Genomic DNA, 20,479 nt, shown 5'->3' with positions numbered 1-20,479 from the left:
CCTTTGTATGAGTGAGGTTTTCCCCAACTCACCCAGCAGACTTTCCTTTACACCCTATTAGATGTAGCCCAGAGTTACACCATACAGCAATGCCCTACAATAAGTACCAGCATGGACCACAGAACCACTGTGACTGGCTGAGAAGAATTAAGATTTATCCCAGGGCTGGAGAGGGGACCCTGAAGCATATCAGAACCTAAATAGATTATTCTGTTTGCAAGGAAAAAGAGAAAGAAATGACAGCCAGAAGTGTAATAGTGCAGTGAGGGTGTAAACTCCCTGGCACATAAGAGCCTTCTCCTTTGTTTGTACTTGCCTCTTTACCTAAATGGTAAGGTAAGGAAGATGTCTTGTGTCATTTTTGTATCCAAAGCAACCAGTATTTTACCTCCCACAGAGAATATTTGAGAATATGAATATACCCTAGTGATGAGGCTCCTGTAATCAGTAAGGCATATGCTTAAAGTTCTTTTCCCACTTGCCTAAGCCATCCCATGGCAATTGGATCTATGTTCAAAAGAGGTTCAGGGTGATAAACCATAATGGAAAAGAATATAAAAAAGAATGTGTGTGTGTGTGTGTGTGTGTGTGTGTGTGTGTGTGTGTGTATAAATGAATCACTTTGCTGTGCAGCAGAAATGAACACAACATGGTAAATCAACTATACTTCAATTAAAAAAAAAAAAAAAAAGACCTTCATGGTCTCACTGGGGCAGCAGACAGATAATGTAGAAGAGAGAGATCAGATCAAACTGATGGCCCTAGAGACGGTCAAGATGAACAACACATCCTCTGTATTTTGCATAGTTCCCTCAAGTGTAGCTGTTGGTTTCACAGCATTGAAAGCAAGTAGAAATGGTTCCCATATCCATTTATTGAAGGAGACAGTGTTTATTGAAGAAAGCCACTGAATTAACAAAAGTTTCACAATCTGGAAACTTCTTACCCTAAAGATTGAAGAGAAGACAATAAATAACGATACATATAAATATAGGCAATTAATCGTCACATTCCACAAGATGAGAAATTTCTCAGAAGCTTGTGTTAATAGACGGATTATGATTTTCAATTTTCTGGTCTCTTCCATCCATGGACGACTTGACTAATCTGAGACAAACTCAAGTGAATGAAGCCAGCTGCCCAAAATGAATGCAGTCAAGTGAGAAGTTGCAGAGCTCTGACTCGGGGCAGTATTATGAATTAATCTGAGATGGAGCTTCAGCTCCAAAGTTCAATCATAGGCTTGTAATGAACTCCAGAGGGTGTTCACAGCCAGGCAGAGATGATGCCAGATACTAGTTTCAGAAACAACAAGGGTTGAGGGACTCATGACATATCATTAATCCCAACCTGTGGCAATCCCCTGGCCCCAGAAGCTTTATTTATTGGATCTAATCAAATGGAAATATAATTGTTGGATGGGATATAATAATGAGGAGTTAGGAATTTTAGGGAAGAAAAATAAACCAGCTTTGAGGCTTTAAGCAGAAAAGGAGAGAGTAGTGGCGAATATTAATTCACATATTTGGAAAAAATCTCCATAAATGAAGGAAAACATACAGAAAACCTAATATGCATTCCAAGCAATAAGACAGTTATGGATAAATGTGTGTTTTCTAATGCTTTCTTTGGAAGATTTTCTTTTCTAATACAGATTATTCATTTTAATAATGAACAAATTTACCTTAGAGGAATTCTTTTGGGCTTAGATGTTGGACAATAAACACGACACAGGCAGACATGCACACACACACAAACACATATACACCCTCCTCCCCCATTCTTTTTTTTTTTCAGAATCATTTCCATCTCTAACCCCATGCCTTACCATCTCTTTCAAAACATTAACTGATCAACATTCAAAAAGTACATCAAATTGCTTCTATTCTCTCTCTATATATATATATTGCAAGCAAATCCAAAGAAATGTTTCTGGAAACTTCTTGAATCTTTTATGACAGAACACTCTAGTGTGGGTTAGGTAGTTTTCTACCTTCAATCTATTATTAGATTGAAGCAACTTGCTTACTGGCAACTTCTTTACTGGCAACTCCCTTTCAGAAGTTAGTAACACTTAACAGAATATTAATGAAATTGCACATTATTGGATGTAGTCAGTAATACACTTAAACAATTTCCTAGGTAGTACACAAGAAAATCTGCTCCACTCTTGAATAGCTGTGCAGTGGTCTGAAGGAGCTAGCATTTTTAAAGAACTAACCTGATAATTGTTTGAATTCTTCACTTCTTTAGCTAAAGTAGCCCTCCTTTAAGTTTAGGAATAACATATAAATGATCACCTTTTTCCCTTCACTACCACTCTCCATTTTTCCTTTATGCAGCAAAGACCTTTATTACAACAAACTTTGAAGCATTTTAAATGGCAAATTTATTATCTAGCATCAGGAATTTTCTAGATTATTTTGTCAGCATTTCTGCTTTTGCAAACACTTGTGTATTTAAAATGTCCTATTTTTTCCAGTAAAGAAGTGATTATGCAAACCTACTTAATCAGCCTTTCAATGCATTTACTAGGGCTCTATAGAACTGAAAAATGTCACCCTTTTGTTATGCTGATATCGGATGTTGTGACATGCATATAAAAATAAAATTAAGCCAATAGGTTTAATCCCATTTTCTTTGTCCTGTGTGTCTCCAATGGACAGATCTTATCCATTTCAAAGTCATTTTGACAGTTTTCATCAATATGTCGTCTTTTAAATGACTTCTAAAAAAAATGATGGAAGCTTATAATGTATAAGTCACAGAAAATCTTTAATATGGAAAACCAAAAACTTCCATTTGTGTGTTTGATGTTGGGCTTGTCTCAAAACTTATTTATTATTAATCTTTTAAAAATAATTTATCAAGGGAATTCCCTGGCTGTGCAGTGGTCAGGACTGAGGGCTTTCACTGCCGTGGCCCAGGTTCAATCCCTGGTCAGGGAACTAAGATCCCGAAAGCCACATGATGCAGCCAAAATAATAATAATAATAACTTATCAAAAAATTAGTACCTTCCATCGACTTCTTAAATGAAACAGAAATAGCTTGGCTTCTCTTTCCACCCTCAGATTTCTTGGGTGCCTTGATTATTACAATTCTTATCACTTTACTAGAGGATATCAGTTCTGCTTCCAAAGGTTTTTAATTTTGATAAATTTTATCTATTTTCTTCCTTTGCTACTTGTGCTTTTGGTGTCATATCTATGAAACCATTGCCTAATTTAAGTCACAAAGATTTACCTCTACATTCTCTTCTAAGAGTTTTATAATTTTAGCTCTTACAGTTAGGAACTTCATTGATTTCAAGTTATTATTTTTTTAATATGATGTGATAGGGATCCAACTTCATTATTTTCCATTTAGCAATCCAGTTGTCCCAGCACCATTTCTTGAAAAGATGATTTTCGGCAATGAATTGTTTTGGCACCCTTGTTGTAAGTCAATAAATGTGAGGGTTTATTTCTGGGGTCTCAATTCTATTCCATTGATCTATATGTCTAATCTTATGCCACTACCACACTTTTTTTTTTAACATCTTTATTGGAGTATAATTGCTTTACAATCATGTGTTAGTTTCTGCTTTATAACAAGTGAATCAGCTATACATATACATATATCCCCATATCTCCTCCCTCTTGTGTCTCCCTCCCACCCTCCCAATCCTACCCCTCTAGGTGGTCACAAAGCACCAAGCTGATCTCCCTGTGCTATGCGACTGCTTCCCACTAGCTATCTGTTTTACATTTGGTAGTGTATATATGTCAGTGCTACTCTCTCACTTCGTCCCAGTTTACCCTTCCCCCTCCCTGTGTCCTCAAGTCCATTCTTTATGTCTGCGTCTTTATTCCTGTCCTGCCCCTAGGTTCATCAGAACCTTTTTTTTTTTAGATTCCATGTATATGACCACACTGTCTTGATCACTGGAGCTTTGTAGCTAAGTTTTGAAACTGGGAAGTGTGAGTCTTCCAACTTTTTCCTTATTTTTTAAGATCATTTTGGCTATTCTGAGTCCTTTACATTTCCATATGAATTTTGGGATCAGCTTGTCAATTTGTACAAAAAAAAAGCCAGATATGATTTTGATAGGAATTGAATTTGTAAATCAATTTGAGGAGTAGTGCCAACTTAACAATTTTGAGTCTTCTGCACCATGAACATGGGATATCTTTTCATTTACTTAGGTCTTGTTTAATTTCTTTAACAGTGTCTTGTAATTATAAGTTTTATACTTCACTTGTCAAATTTAAATTTATTCCTACAAATTTATTTCACTTTTGCTAAGAGAATATTTAGCTATCCTAAGCATTTGTGTCTTGGACAAACATGACAGAAGGTTTGACTTATATAATAGAATAGCCTGTCAACAATACCCCTTCATAGGGAGGGTCAGAATTAAAAGACTGAGTTTTGAAGTTATAATCCTGATCTTCCACTTACCAGCTTTGGAAACTTGGGCAAATAAAATGCTCTATGCCATTTTCCTTATCAGAAAATAAGCATTTAAAAGTAAAGGTAGGGCTTCCCTCGTGGCGCAGTGGTTGAGAGTCCGCCTGCCGATGCAGGAGATGCGGGTTCATGCCCCGGCCCGGGAAGATCCCACATGCCGCGGAGCGGCTAGGCCCGTGAGCCATGGCCGCTGAGCCTGCGCGTCCGGAGCCTGTGCTCCGCAATGGGAGAGGCCACAACAGTGAGAGGCCCGCGTACCGCAAAAAAATATAAAAAAAAAAGAAAAAAAAAAGTAAAGGTAGTTATACCAGCTAGATTTTTATGAAGATTAAATGTAGTAATATATGTAAAGTCCAAAGAACTATAATTGGCACATGGTAAGCAATTAATAAACATGAGTTATTGTTATTGTTACAATGCTCTCCTTCTTCTATTCTCTCTTCCCCAAACCACTGCTAGGGAGCCACAATTCCATTTGGGATTGTGCCACTACCTTCTGGTATGTTGAGGCAGAAGAAAGACTGAGAACTGCTCAAGGTCTTGAACTCTGTTTTCCTATCATTGACGAGCTTTTCTAGGAAGCCACCAGTGTCTTCCTTGCTTTGTGGGAGTTTGAGCTTCATTTCATTGACGTTTTACAGCTGGCCAGCTGGCTGGAAACTCCTCTGTCGAGATGTATCGCCAAGTGCTCCTGTCTGGTTGCCGCTGTGTGGAGTTGGACTGCTGGAAGGGACGGACCGCAGAAGAGGAGCCAGTCATCACCCATGGGTTCACCATGACCACGGAGATATCCTTCAAGGTAGAGTGGATGAATATTGCTAAGAGAGGAAGCTGGGGAGACCTGACACCTTTTTGGGTAAAGCCTGCTAAGGTAGAAAGTCCCAGTGGTCCCAATTAAGTCCATAGGCTATTAATCATCTTTGCAATTTCAGAGGCTAAAATTTAGCAATTCATCCATGATTAACTGGCATCAGGTAAACTGCTAACCAAAATCTAAAGAAACTGTCTTATTAAAGGAAATATCAACTTATTTGTCTATTTAACACTCATTCTTTTTATTGCATTTTATCATTGTGAAATATAACATACATAAAGAATACATACAACTTATTTGTACAGTTTAACCCATGGATATAAAGTGTACACCCATGTATTTACCACCTAAAGCAAGCAGTAGAAAATTACTGGCACCCCAGAAACCCCATGTACCTATTCCCATTAGAATGACCTCCTTACCTCCAGAGATGATCACTTTCCTGACCATTATAGTGATCACTATTTTGCTTTTCTTCAGATGTGTACTAGTTTATGTGCAGCTGTAAACATTGTAGTTTCACCACTGTTTTAACTTGATATAAGTGGATTCATGCTGTAGTATGCATTATTTTGTGTTGTGCTTTTTGAACTCCATGTTCTTTGGGAGATTCAACAATATTATTGCATGTTTCTCTAGCTTCTTTGCTTTCTTGATGATGATGATATTAATCACCACTATTTACTTATTACATACTATTCCATTCTGTGGAATATTATATAATAGCCAATATAGGAGATTGACTATTATAACGAGCTTTTGACACATTGATACCTATCAGTCAAAGACCCCTAGGAATGCACCAGTGGTCCAAGTTGGCTCTACTGGCTTATGCAACAAGAGAGTACACATGTCATGGGGAACTGTGTTTGTCAGTAAAATTGTATTAAAGAGGATTTACAGGATTTGGCCTGTATTAGGTGATTTGGGTGAGGGTTCAAGGAGACAGGGTTTTGCTATAGGTTGGATGCTGTCAGTAAGCAGAAAATCGTACGATTGGGTATCTTGATAAATCCTATCTAGGAGGCAAGACTAAAGTGGTAATTGATAAAGAAGCATCAGCTACCCTTATTAATCAGGAAGGAGGGAATATTTGGTCATCTCCCTTCTCTCTCCACCCAAGGTTCCATCCTATACCATAAAGGGCCTAACATTCATGCATATGGACACCCAAGCTCAAATATCCAGGTTCTATTCACATTCCCTGCAAAGAACTGTCCGCAGGAGCTTGGGGTCATTTGGGCTGAGGAAATCTGGCGTCCTAGGTAACTCTAGAGAGATCTAGAAAGAGGATATGTGGGCTTTTGGGGACATGTTCTCTTGACTGACTCAGGCTTCTCATCTCTTTGGAAGGGATCAGAAAAGAAGGGCCAGAGGATAACTCTAGAGCATAGGGTCCCAAGGCATGAGCCCCATTACCTGGGTTACTTGGGTCTCAGGGCAGAACTGGCTCTGGGTCACTAACTCTTACCCTAAGTAACCAAGGAAACAGAGCTCAAGTGGGTGGTAGGTAAGGTGGAGTGGGGAGAAGGCCATTGAAAATGGGGAGGTCGGAGTGCTGAGAGGACAGAATATTGGATGAGTTAGATGTTAGCATCACCAAGACTGGTGACAAAGCTTTGGATGAAGAAAAAGTGAGCCACTTGCCAAAGTCTTTGCTGAATGAGGGGACATTCAGTAGATGGCAGAAGTGAAGAAGTGGTAAAAGCTGGTTTGGCTGCTGCATGAAAACTGGGTTTGGTTTGGTTTGGTTTTAAGATAAGAAGATTGAAACGTAATATTTCAGAAGTAGCATTGGGAGCAAAAAAATTTCCAATATCCAGCTTTTAGCCCTGGAGCACTTGGGATGTGATAAAATAAACATCTGTCTTTTGAGAGGGCAGCAAAAAGAAGCAAGATTTTCAAGGGACAGCCAGGTTTCAGTTTAGACAAATGAATTTCCTGATCAACGGTACTATACTTGACAGCAATAAAAATGTGTTCAGAAGGAATATTAGCACCTTAAAGTATATTTACTATGTTGTGAAGTTGACTTTTCATGATTTCTGAAACTTCGGCTCTTACATAGCAATTAGTGAAAAATAGCACCCTTCATTAAATTTTACAACAAAGTTTAATATGGGGTTGACCTTAATTCTGATCAAAATCTTTGTATCTGCTTCTGAAGTTGAGCACTCTTAATGTCATTTGGTTTTTCTTTAATGGAAAATTAATGGGTTTCTGTTCCATTTCCATAGTCCCCCACCTTCCCAGCTCCTGCCATGGTCCCTCGTCAGCTAAGATACCAGCCCTAACCTGTTGGGCTCTTTTAAAAAAGTGGGGGACACACGACCCTTGTGTGGAGTGGATACAATTTGTGCTCATCCGTCTGTTGATGGATGGACAGGGTCCTGGAAAGGGAGATAGCACATCCTGATGGAGCCATTGCTGAGCTAGGGGACTGATGGCCTTGTGCACACACCTGCTGCCAGGAGGGCCACCCACACCCCCGCCCACCATCCCCTCAAGAGTCCCTGTGAGGATCAATTATATTTTCTTAAACATTTATAATCCTCGAGGTTCTTTGATTTCCTTTGGGGGAAGGGGAGACTGTGTGTGTGGCGGGGGAGATAAAGCACATTCCAAGCACATTCTAAGGCATATTTATTTTGTGTGAAGCATTGGCTTCTTGGCCTTGGCCATCAAGTCAGCTTAGAGTGACTCCTCCTGTGCACTCGACCGTACAAGTGGTCCTTCAATCACATCTGTGATCCCAGAGTCATGGGCCGATTGAGCATCTATTCCTGGGCTCCGGAAGCACAACTTCCCACCACATACACAAACTTGCTGACAGATTTAGGGACTGAAAGACTAAATCTAGCCCAGAATTCTGCTTCCTCTCTCTGCCTGCTGGAATTGGGGGTGGGGGAGCAGCCAAAAAAGAGCAGGAAACTCGTCATCCTGGTGGTTAGTTGGTACAGCTTCGCTTCCTGCTATTGTGCATTTGCAGGATAGATAATTCTGGCAGAGATGTGGGTGCGTGTGTGGTGGTGGTGGTGGTGGGTGGGGATGAGTGTGAGGCCTAGAAATGCCAGCCTGTTTTGTGGACAAATACACAGAGCAGGAATTCTCTGCATCAGGACTAGGACTAGAGTGAGGCAAGTGAAGCATCTCTCATGCAAAATTTAAGGAGGTGCTTATTCTCACTGACATATAAATGGACTTGGCACCTGAGATTGAGTGTCTCTTTAAATTTTGCACTTCTGCGCGTCACTTGCCTCACCCAAGTCCCAGCCCTCTCTGCCTGATTATCAGCAGGCAGTCTGCTTTTCCAGAAACTACTGTGTAAAATGACTTTGTAAGAAAGGATGCGAAGAGAAATCGGGGACAAAGCTCCATGTGATCTCTCTCCCCCTCATCACCCCTTTCCCCCTCACTCACACGGCTGGGCTCTGTGCGGTCCCCTGACCATGATAGTTAGGTCCTGCCTCACAGCCTTTGCAAGGTTGCCCCTCTGCCTGAAACACTCTTCCGCCAGGTAACTGCATGGCTCACCGCTTACCTCCTCGAAGCATTTCTCAAATGCCACCTTCTCAAGGAGGCCTCCTGGGACATATTTAATACTGTGACCAGCACTCCCACACTCCTGATAGGCTCCCCACCACTTTATTCCTTCTATTTACCAAGAGGCACTTATCACCTTCTACCACTCTGCTTAATTTACTCAGTTATCATGTTCCTTCTTTATTGTCTGTGTCCTTCCGTCAATAAGAGCATTGAGCTCCACAAAAGACGGGGATCTTTGTTTTGTTCCCTGATCTGTCCCAAGCACTTTAAAAAGAATCTGGCATATAGTAGGTGCTCAATAAATTTTTAATGACTTTTTCCATCCCCAGGAAAATAGACAAATTATAGTATAGCCTTCATTTTTAGTCTTTCTTGCCTCTGTTCATCAGATAAATGAATTTTGTCTTTCTCCGTTTTTGCTGTGAAATTCCATATATCCGTAGGCGGTGAAAAGATTCTCCCAATGTTTGCCAGTTTGGGCTATCCCATAGATTTGGACCTGATCTTCACGGTGTAATTAGACTATATTCTATAGCCACAGTGTGTATTGCAGCAGCAACATAAACCAATTGCAAAAGTTCATCATTTTTTTGTCACACAGTTTATCTGCTCTGAGTCTATGTAATCTGGAAAGCTTCCACGCGATCTATGATAAATCCCCAAAAGCAAAAGTTCCTGTTGGCATTTACCGCCTGTTTATTGTTGGGCCAAAATAAAAAGTTGTGTTCTGGGAAAGCAGGCATGCTGTAATTCAGCCTCTTTATGGAAGACTTTTTATTTTGCACTCTGGATTTATTTATTATATATCCCATATATCGGCTCTTCACTTTCTTTGCCTCATTGCCTGAGCCTTTCCGATGCTCATGACATATAGCAGTTCGCCACGTGGTCTGCAGACTCTCTGCTCCCACTCAGTCTCCTCCGCCCCACACCGATCCCCACCCACCTTCTCCATCCCCGAGCTGCTCCTTTTTCTCACCCCTCAGGCAGCTCCTTTGTAACTAGCAATTGCATAAGATGGAAAACTGAGTAAAGTGATAAAATACATAATTAAAATATATTAAATTTGAGTATGTGGTTAAACGGAGCATTTCTGAAAATGAAGTGTCATTCTCTGAGAGAGTAATAATTTAGGATGCAATTTAACTGCCACATACATGCTCACATAAAATGGATATCCAAATACACCCTGCTGTTGTCTGTCAAGGATAAAACATTTCAAGGGCAGTTTTTCCCCTGGAGGTTAGTAACTGAGCCATATGGTTTATAGATTATTGGATCTAGTGTTAGAGGTCTCTGAAAAAATGATTTTGGCTTAATGAGAAGCAGTCGAGCAGTAAGGTACTTTCAAATCCATTGTCCACTAAGGACAGCTGATGTGAAAGAACCAAACTTAAAACCTAGACTAGCCTTCTCATCCTCAGTGATCAGGTGCTCTCTGCGAAGTATTAGAAAGGTATGAAAAACCAAAAGGGAACTTCCAGAGTTTTCAGGTGCTCCCAACTAAAATGGTTAGATGAAATTCAGTAAATGTTTTCTTTAAAGGTTCCAAAAGCTTTCCTAAGCTGGTGACTAGAGTTGTGGTAGAGATGGGGGGAGGGAGGAGGGAGAGGCTGGGAAGGAAAGAGAGAAAGGAGACCATAGAAGTTTAGAATGCAGCTCTAGAGCTGACTGCCAGGGTTCCAGTACCAGCACTGACTGGCTGCAAGGCCAGGAGAAGCTCCCTTACAGGCCGAGCCTCTTGTTCTAAGCCATGTCTGTATATTAAGTAGGGTCGCTGAATGCTGTTGTTCTAAGCATTCAGTGAGCTTACTTAATATACAGGCATGGCTTAGAACAATGCATGGCATGCAGTGAGTGCTCTATAAATGTTAGCTACTGATATTATAATTGAAAAATTTAAAGCCACACTCTAGCTTTCCTTCTAGAAATATAATGGTAGGGTATTATATACGCAAGGAGTTGTTAAGTCAGGGTGAGGGCAGGGAGTTGAATGAAGTCATTTGTAAAGCTGCCATGGTAGAGGATGTGGGTGACACCCAGACACAACCCCTGGGATCCACTTTACCTCTAGGAAGAGGCCAGAAGCCCAAACCATGTGACAAATGAAAACACAGCCCAGCCTTGGTAAGAGGCCCAGTGGGAGCTGAGAAGAGTGTAACCAGTGAGCTTGGAGGATTCATTGCAAACATGGGGTCCTTAGTCAAGTGCACAAGACCAAACATGTACAATGTCAGAGGTAGGAAAAGGGAAGAAATAGGATACATCAGTCAAGAAACTCTAGGAACCCCAGAACCCAGTGGCAGTTCAGGGCACACCAGCATCCCTCCTGTGGGAAGAGAGAACCCCACCCAGAGAGTTAGGAAGACAGGTAAGGGCACGAACTCTTTACAGGTGTCTGTAAGAGGAGGCCCAGAAAAACATGGACATTTCATTGGCTAAAGATAAAAAGAGATAGGCCCTTGGGTTTTCACTCACCTTCAGGCCTGACTCTCACTGGCCCAAATGGTGATGGGGCGGGTCTACGATCAACGTTCATTATTAACAGCAACTGGAGCAGTATGCATATAGCCAAAATTGTCAAAGACTAATTACACTATCATTTGAAAGACTTTTTTAAATTTAAGCCTTGATCTTGATTGGAAATTTTGCCCAGGAAATTATTAAAGTTAACCGGGCTATTGAGTATGGAATCAACATTCAAATTTCTATAATACAAAATTACATTTACCTTTGGTTACAGTCAAATTTTAAGATTTGCTTAGGCCAATGATCAGACCAGTCCAGGGGCTGACAACCTATCTTCTGCAGCCCACATTCAGCCTGTCACTTGCTTTCATAAATTCAGTTTTGTTGGAACATGGGCACATCCACATGTTTGCATATGATCTGTGCCCACTTTGGGGCTACAAAGGCAGAGTTGAATATTTGCCACAGAAACCATATAGCCCACAAAGCCTAAAATACTCACTACCTGGCCCTTTATGGGAAAAATGTGCTGTCCTCTGAAAGAGTCAGTAGAGAAATAAATGGGAACACAAGTAGGCAGATTGTGTCTCTCTTCTATTAATGATTTTAAGAGTCCATTTATTCACTTGGAAATATTTAGTGAGCATCTAGAATGCTCCATAGTAGTTTCTACATCCTAGGGGCAGAGCAATGGAGAAAACTGAGTGCTTACCCTTAAAAAGCTTACATTCTAGTGTGGAGAAATAGACCAAAATAAACACACCACATGGCACGTGGAAATAACCCTTTAAGACAACGTTAATCAGTATTGAAGGCAAAGAAGGGCTAGAGGTATGCTATTTTCAGCAGGATGGTGGGAGAAAACCCTGGTAATGTGGAATTTAAGCAGAGATTACCACCCCTCAAAATTAAGGAAGTTAAGCCTTGCTGTCAGATAAGAGTATTCCTGAAAGAAGTAACAAGGATAAACAAAGAAATGAGAGATGAACAAAGAGATGAAGTAATGCTTGGTCTATTGGAGGGAAAGCAAGAATGTCAGTGGACTATAGCAGTGTGAGCAATGGAAAAGAAGTATTTAGTGAGATAGCAGGTGCAGGATCTGATAAAGAACTTGGAGTTCACTCTGTGAAATTGGAGGTCATTGAAAGTTTACTCCAAAGGAATGAAATAGAAATCATCTGACTCATGTTTAGGAGCAATCACTCTGGCTGTGGTAGGCAGTACAGGAGGCAAACATAGAAGCAGCTAAAAGCTTTACTAGTCAGCCTCCACTAGGTTTTGCTGCTAAAACTAGAAACTCCAGAATCTCAGTGGTTTAGAACCACACAGGTTTATTTCTTGTTCAGGTTAGATGTTGACTGTTGCTGCCATCAGTATTGTCTGCAATCCATACAGAAAGAACAGCCCCAATATGTGATATCACCAGGCTCACAGCAGTGGGGAAAGAAAGGTGGCAGAACCCAAGATGGCTCTTGAAGACTCTGCTCAAAAGAACGGTGTGCCATTTTCACATGCATTTCAGCAACCAAAACAAAACACAGGGCCATGCCTATGGTCAACAGATCTCACAGGAAGGGTAGTGAATATGTGGGAATGATGACAGGATCTATCCCAGAAGTTACTGCAAGGGTTTTTGGGTCAGGATGGTAAAGGTGGAGGTGCTGCTATGTGGTTATATTCTGATTATATTTTGGACGGGATTACAGATGAATTGAAAGATGTTATAATAAGAGGAATCAAGAATGGCTGTCATGTGTTTTGCAAGTAGCAAATAAAACAGGGCCAAATTTAGGAAATAAACAAAATCTAGCCCCCCTTTTCTCCCCATACTACCCACTTCCTTTAGATATCTATTTGCAATTCTTTTTTTTTATCAAAGTAGAATTGATGTAAAATGTTGTGCCAATCTCTGCTGTACAGCAAAGTGACTCAGTTTTATACATATATACATTTTTTTAATATTCTTTTCCATTAGGGTTTATCCCAGGAGATTGGATATGGTTACTTGTGCTATACAGTAGGACCTTATTGCTTATTCATTCTCTATATATAATAGTTTGTATCTGCTAATCCCAAACTCCAATCCATCCCTCCCCCACCTACCTCCCCCTTGTCAACCACAAGTCTGTTCTCTATGTCTGTGAGTCTGTTTCTGTTTTGTAGGTAGGTTCATTTGTGCCATATTTTAGATTCCACATGTAAGTGATATCATATGGTATTTGTCTTTCTCTTTCTGACTTACTTAGTATGATGATCTCTAGTTGCATCCTATGTTGCTGCAAATGGCATTATTTTGTTCTTTTTTTATGGCTGAGTAATACCCCATTGTATATATGTACCACACCTTCTTTATCCATTCATCTGTTGATGGACATTTAGGTTGTTTCCATGTTTTGGCTACTGTGAATAGTGCTGTGCAGTTCTTTTGAGGGCTTTGATCTTAGTTGGTTAAGGTCATTAGCTGCATGAGAGTTACTGAAATGATTAAGAGAATAAACTCTAGAGTCAGACAAACTTTCCTGGGGTTTCCTGGACTCTGCTCTCTGTGACCTTGGGCAAATTGGTTAATATCTCTGAGTTTCCATTTTATAATCTGTGAGATGACAGATAATATTTTCCTTAAGGAATGTTTATAGCGGGAGATAAGATCTGTATCTAGAATGCAAATGCTCATTTAATGGCAGCTCTTGTTTGTATTAGTTGGGTTTAGGGTGAATGGGGAGGGGGGGCACCAGCAAGCTGAGTAACCTTAGTTGTTTTGAGAATATCTGCCCATCACGAGCTGTGTCCTTTACCTCCTCTCGCTGCATTCTTTTTTTTTACATCTTTATTGGAGTATAATTGCTTTACAATGGTGTGCCAGTTTCTGCTTCATAACAAAGTGAATCAGTTATACATATACATATGTTCCCACATCTCTTCCCTCTTGCGTCTCCCTCCCCCCCACCCCCCCATCCCACCCCTCTAGGTGGTCACAAAGCATCGAGCTGATCTCCCTGTGCTATGCAGCTGCTTCCCACTAGCTATCCATTCCATGCTTGGTAGTGTATATATGTCCATGCCACCCTCCCGCCCTGTCACAGCTTACCCCTCCTCCTCCTCATATCCCCAAGTCCATTCCCCAGCAGGTCCACATCTCCATTCCCGTCCTACCCCCAGGTTCTTCACGACATTTTTTTCTTTTTTTTTCTTAAATTCCATATATATGTGTTAGCATACGGTGTTTGTCTTTCTCTTTCTGACTTACTTCACTCTGTATGACAGACTCTAGGTCCATCCACCTCATTACAAACAGCTCAATTTCGTTTCTTTTTATGGCTGAGTAATATTGCATTGTATATATGTGCCACATCTTCTTTATCCATTCATCCGATGATGGACACTTAGGTTGTTTCCATCTCCAGGCTATTGTAAATAGAGCTGCAATGAGCATTTCGGTACATGACTCTTTTTGAATTATGGTTTTCTCAGGGTATATGCCCAGTAGAGGGATTGCTGGGTTCTTGCAACAGGCTTGTGGAATGAGGCTTATCACTCGTACTTTACAGGCCAGCAAGCCAAGTGCACATAGGCATTAAGTTATTTTTCTCAAGGTCACACAGCTTGTAAGGATAAGAAGAAGGATTCAAACATAAGCCTGTTGGACTCCAAAGCATGTACTCAAAAAAATCAAATAAAGAGTTTAAAATCTGGGCATTGCTTACTATTTATAGTGTACTTATTTTTGATGGTATCAACTATCATAATGTATGAAAGGCAATCTGTGGATTCACTTTTAAGAAACAGTGAGTGATTCTTTTGCTCCATGCAGGCAAATCCTTCTTAGAGGATATATGCAAATGTAGTACAGAATTAGAAAGCCTTATTTATACTCTGGGGCTGGAGAAATAACTTTCTGGCATGGATAGAAAGCAAACTATGAATTGTTTAAGGAAGGTAGAGAAGATAATGGAAAAGCCTCAGGCATAAGGGATCAGAGTGAAAGTTCCTACTTGAGAGGAGATGTAAAGAATAAACGTAACTAAAAAAAAAAAAAAATGGATATGAAGCCATAGGAGTATTGGCATTGATATAATTAAAAATAAATGAGATCATCCTTTAATACCAGTTCAATAAGGAAAACAAATGCCCAAAGCTGGTGAATATTCATTGAAATCTGGTCCTTCATATACTACTCTAGGCAATCTAAGATGAAAAGTAATTTGGAGAAACACAGGAGACTGTAAAAATATTTTTATTCTTTAATTTAATAATTCCCCTTCTAAGAATTCATTCCCTGAAAATAATTCAAAATATCAGGGAAAAAAATAAAGAGGTTCTTTGGAGAATTATTTGAATGATAGCTCTTAAAATATGTCTGTCCAGCAATTGGGTAATGGTTAAATCAGTTATGATACTGCCACTCCCTAGAATTTTATACAGATACTAAAACTATGACCTATACATTTTTTCTAAATACAGATTGAGGAATGAAGTACTGACACATGTTACAGCATGGATGAACCCTGAAAGCAGGCTCAATGAAAGATGCCAGACATAAAAGGCCACATATTGTATGATTCCATTTATTTGAAATGTTAGGAGTAAGCAAATCTATGGAGACACAAAGTAGATTAATGGTTGCCTAGGTCTGAGTCTGTGGGGTGGGGTTGGTGAAATGGGGAGTGACTGTTAATGGGGACATGGCTTTTGGGGGGGTGATAAAAATGTCCTAACTTAGACTGGGATGATGGTTGCACAACCCTGTGAATATTAAAAATCATTTAGCTGTACACTTTAAATGGGTGAATTATATCTCTTAACGATGTTTAAAAATACAAATAGAGTATTTACTGTAATTAAAACTAAGTTATACAGATATACGAAAAACAAACTAGAAATAAATATAACCAAATGTCAGCAGTGGTTTGATTCAAAGGGTGAATTTATGGGTGAAAAATGTTGCCTTCTCTTGTCCAAAATTTTTATAATGTGATCTGATATTTTTATTATTAAAAAACAAAGTAGATATAATTACCAAAGAGGAGAACCATTCACCCTCACAGTTGACTCCCGCTCCACCCAAATCCAGTTTTCTTTCTTTTATCTTCCTAAATCAAGAGTAAGAAAATTTATAATCCAGCAGCCTGCAAACTGCTTCTAGCCATTTTAGCCATTTGATAAAATTCTATGAATGAAAAAGACAGTGATATTAAAGGGTGGAACCCAAAAGAAAAAACTATACACATTAAAATTCTGGCTTATTGAATATAGGTATTCTCATTTTTAGGAAGTGATAGAAGCCATTGCTGAGTGTGCATTTAAGACTTCACCTTTTCCAATTCTGCTTTCATTTGAGAACCACGTGGATTCGTAAGTATTCAGCACATTCAATAGGGAGTATTTTCCCCAAATAGGGCATGTTTAGTCATTGTTCATCAGATATAAGATTATTTGATGTTACTAATGGTGTTCCTCAATTATGCTATATATTAAGTGGCATGTGTTCATCTGTATATAATGGAATTCATTCATTTAAATCTCATTAACATTAAAAAGATCCCTTGGACTTGTGGAATCTATTTTCATGCCATGGTAGGATTTAAATTAAGGACTCCTCTTTTTACAATGCAGTGAAACCCATTTCCTTGTATAACAGGTGTGTCTATTTCAGGGGACCACTTCTATAATCCTCCTTCGTTTGCTTCTTCTATTGTGTGCAGATTTATAGTCAGTTTTACCACCCTAAGATAGCCAGTTCTGTACACGCTGGAGCTGGTGTAGAGAAAGCTAAATAAATTAAATAAATTCTATTCTGCCACTTTGAACTTACACAGAACTGAGACCACCAAATTCTCCCTCCTTCCTGTTTTCGTTGGTTTCCCCTGTTTGTTAGTATTTGTAAATATTTTCCTATTTCAAAATAGCCTGCACTTTTTGCTGAGCTGTACAAAGAATAGGTAATTTTGACTTAACTCTTATACTCATTTTATGACAGAGGATCAGAGTAAGACACATCTACATCAGACACGAGGATGTTAGTTTATCATATAGTTATTCAATCTAAAGAGCCTCAACGTGAAAGATTCTCATCTATTACTGAATCAAAATTCAAGAAACTAAAATTCTGGTCCCTGGAATTAATGTCTGAAGACTATGTAGTAGTGACCATCACTGCTCAAAAGAGCATTTGGGAAGCCCTTTGTTTCATTCAACCACCTAAGCCAGTTTTCTCAACTAAAAGCCTACAACACCTATCCTAATTTGGCTCACAAGTTCCTTAGATCCTTTTTTATCCTCCTTCCTATCAAAAATCTTTCCCAGGTCACTGATTCCCTTTGTCCAACTAATTTGCAACACATGCTTCAATTCACTGATTCTTAAAGGATTTACTAAACCTTAAAGAACCAGTTAGGTAGTGACCAAATTTTAGCTTGAGGAATTTCAAAGTAATTCAATGTGATCATTTGTTAATGTATATGTGGAGCAAGACCTTATTTTGAAGTCACCAAATTATAGCTATCTGTATTTCTAGTTTGCTCTCAGGAAATCCATACTACATTTACCAGCTCATGACTCTGTTTCATTAGGAAACGATCATCCAGTGAACAATGTAGTCATTTGGCGTATAGTTTTTCTACCACTTCTGAGGGCCAACTGAAGAGACAAGAATTTATTCTGTTTCACTATTTCTTTTCTAACTAAAGGGGGAACCTCTTTAGGTACTGTATTTACTACTTCGTTTGCTGTGACAGCTCTGATTTGCATGTGACTTTCCTCATCTCGGCCTGTCCATTTGTAATTGGGCTCTACAACGCCTTAGCACCTTTTTTTCAGGCACTCTAGTTCCTAGACAATCAGTCATTTCCTTTTTGGAGAAATATCTCCAAATCTAGCACATTTATTTTCTTCAAGAAATGTTTCTATATAAATTAGACAAAATGAAAAACTCTACTTCCGTTCTTGATAGTCATACCCGCTACACTGGACTCTGCCATGCAGCCAGAGAGGTATCAAGAGCCACCACTACCACAAACATAATGACAGCTAATATTTATTGAATGTATATTACGTGCTGAGCAACGTTCCAAGCATAAGCTCATGTAACCCTCACCACAAAGCCAGGTGCTCCTAAGAGTAAATATTATTACTATTATCCCTATTTTACAAATGATGAAACTGAATCCCAAAGGGGGTAAGTTACTTCCCCAAGGTCATGCAGCTAAAATGTGGCAGGGGTTCAAAGCTGGCTAGTACGGCTTCAAAACTCATCTGTTTAACCAACTCCATCCCCCACACCTAAACAAAAGCATCACAACCTTCCAAGCATCGAATTAAGACAACCAGAGCATCCCACAAGGCAACTGCCTGTGAATGGTCACATTTTTGTGGCTCGTGACCCTTAACCACAGCTTGTTTTTTTCAGTCTTCAGCCTCAATTCTACAGAGAGCCAAACTGAGCATGAAAACGAAATCCACATTGAACACATAATCAAAAAAGATTGTACCATAATACAGCCCTTTCTGGTTTAAAAGTGAGAAATTTAGCTGTTAAAAGTTCATTAATAATGCATGAATACAAAAGAAAACAGGATAACAACCTTCCCTGGATGCCATGATATTGATCCCAAACCACTGAGATAACTGAATGGCAGTGAAATACTGAGAGACTGAATTCTATTGTGGAAGGAAGTTTTTGCTTCCTATTTCCATTGTCCTTGAGCCTCACACACATATCAACATCATTCAGCTACAATTCTTTCCTGGCTGGACTATCACACACCCAAAGAAAACCTGCAAGCTTTTCCTTTGCTGGTAAAACCCTGTGCTTGACCTGCAGGCCATCCCACCTCATTGATGAAAGAACCAGTGACAGACACCATTCATCGGTAACAGCAGTCTTCCCCACGAAACTAGATACACCCTCAGAATCCTACCCAACACAGTGACACAGGGACACAGCCCCCAAAATATCTGAAACCTATATGTTACCTCTAGCAGCAGTTCTTTTTTTCTCCTTTGTGCTGTGTATACAAAATACCAGATTCAGAACCCTGGCCCCAGCCCACTTGAGCCGTACTCCAAAACAATCCCACACTGGAAGAAAGGAAGAAAACCTCTTAATTTTCTGGTTCTCTCTCCAAATATTTGAAATCACCTATCCATGGACAGCAAAGAGAAAGCTGCCCTGAGCCACTGGTGACTTATCCTTCTCCACCTGCTACATCAGAATCCCATAAAATGCAGATTCCTGAGCTTCACCCCCATACCTTATTTGAATTTCTGCAAATAAAATTTTTTTAAAGTCCTAATTAACTGATGGGCCACCTAGTTTGTGAACTAGCATTTTCACTAAAGGAGTTCTCCACTGAATTCAAGTGCAGAAACCACTAGCTCTGGTTCAGCCCCAGAGAATGTGAGATTTTGGACAAGTTCCTTAATAGCCGTGAGTTGTAGATCCCTCATCTATAGGGAAGGAGGTTGGTTTAGTTCAGCTTGGAAGATGTGGGCCTGTTCCTTGGTCAGAAAACTGACCACTTTGCCAGGTGTTTAAATGTGACCGGATGGGTCTGCTGTGGCCTGAAGCTCAAAATGTATTTGTGAATATTTTCCTCTCGCTTCATCTCCATGGTAGCTGATGTTGATGTTCCAAATGCTTCAGGATTTTTTTTTGCTCTCTCGTGGCCAATGCAATGTCTTGTTTCTGCAGTTCTGGCCCCACAATTAAAGTTGTTTTGTTTTCCTCTGACTTTTTCTATTCAGTTTTCTCTCTGCTCTGATTCAGTTCCCTGTCAGGTGTGCATGTGTGTTTGTGGAGAACACGAAGAGCCTGATTATCAAATAGCACATTTTCCTTTCTCCTTGGACACCTGCCTCTTTGTTCTTTCCAACTCGGTTGATGCTTAAGCAGGTTTTTAGAAGTCTAGGTCAGACACAGATGCTTGCTCTTCAAAGTGACATTGATCCATCGACTAGCAGCATCTGCGTGTCGGGAAGCTTGTTAGAAATGCAGTCTCGAGCTCCATCTCAAACTTTGCCTTGGAATCTTCATTTTCTTAAGACCCCAGGTGGTTTGGTGAAGTGTCAGAGCACAGTTGTAAACACCGTAGTCCATTAACCACCTGCCTCAGAATTAGTTGCAGACTTGTTACAAGTGCAGGTTCCAGGGCTCTGCTCCCAGCTCAGTGTATCAGGGGATTGGGCACAGGGCCCTGCCACC

At 39.9% G+C, this 20,479-nt stretch overlaps 1 protein-coding gene across 3 annotated transcripts in view; it reads left to right on the top strand.

Moving 5' to 3' along the window:
• The window catches only part of PLCB1 (phospholipase C beta 1), a 691,592-nt gene that overhangs the window by 520,607 nt on the left and 150,506 nt on the right, over positions 1–20,479 (top strand). For all 3 annotated transcript variants that reach the window (XM_067707502.1, XM_067707500.1, XM_067707501.1), the window contains exons 11-12: positions 5,093–5,250; positions 16,550–16,632. In XM_067707502.1, the coding sequence (XP_067563603.1) occupies positions 5,093–5,250; positions 16,550–16,632 (241 nt within the window). The remainder of the gene's footprint in view (positions 1–5,092; positions 5,251–16,549; positions 16,633–20,479) is intronic.

Source organism: Pseudorca crassidens, chromosome 15 (genome assembly GCF_039906515.1).
Source record: "Pseudorca crassidens isolate mPseCra1 chromosome 15, mPseCra1.hap1, whole genome shotgun sequence".
Taxonomy (NCBI): Eukaryota; Metazoa; Chordata; class Mammalia; order Artiodactyla; family Delphinidae; genus Pseudorca; species Pseudorca crassidens.
Note: the sequence above shows the minus strand (reverse complement) of the source record. Positions and strands in the feature narration are given on the sequence as shown.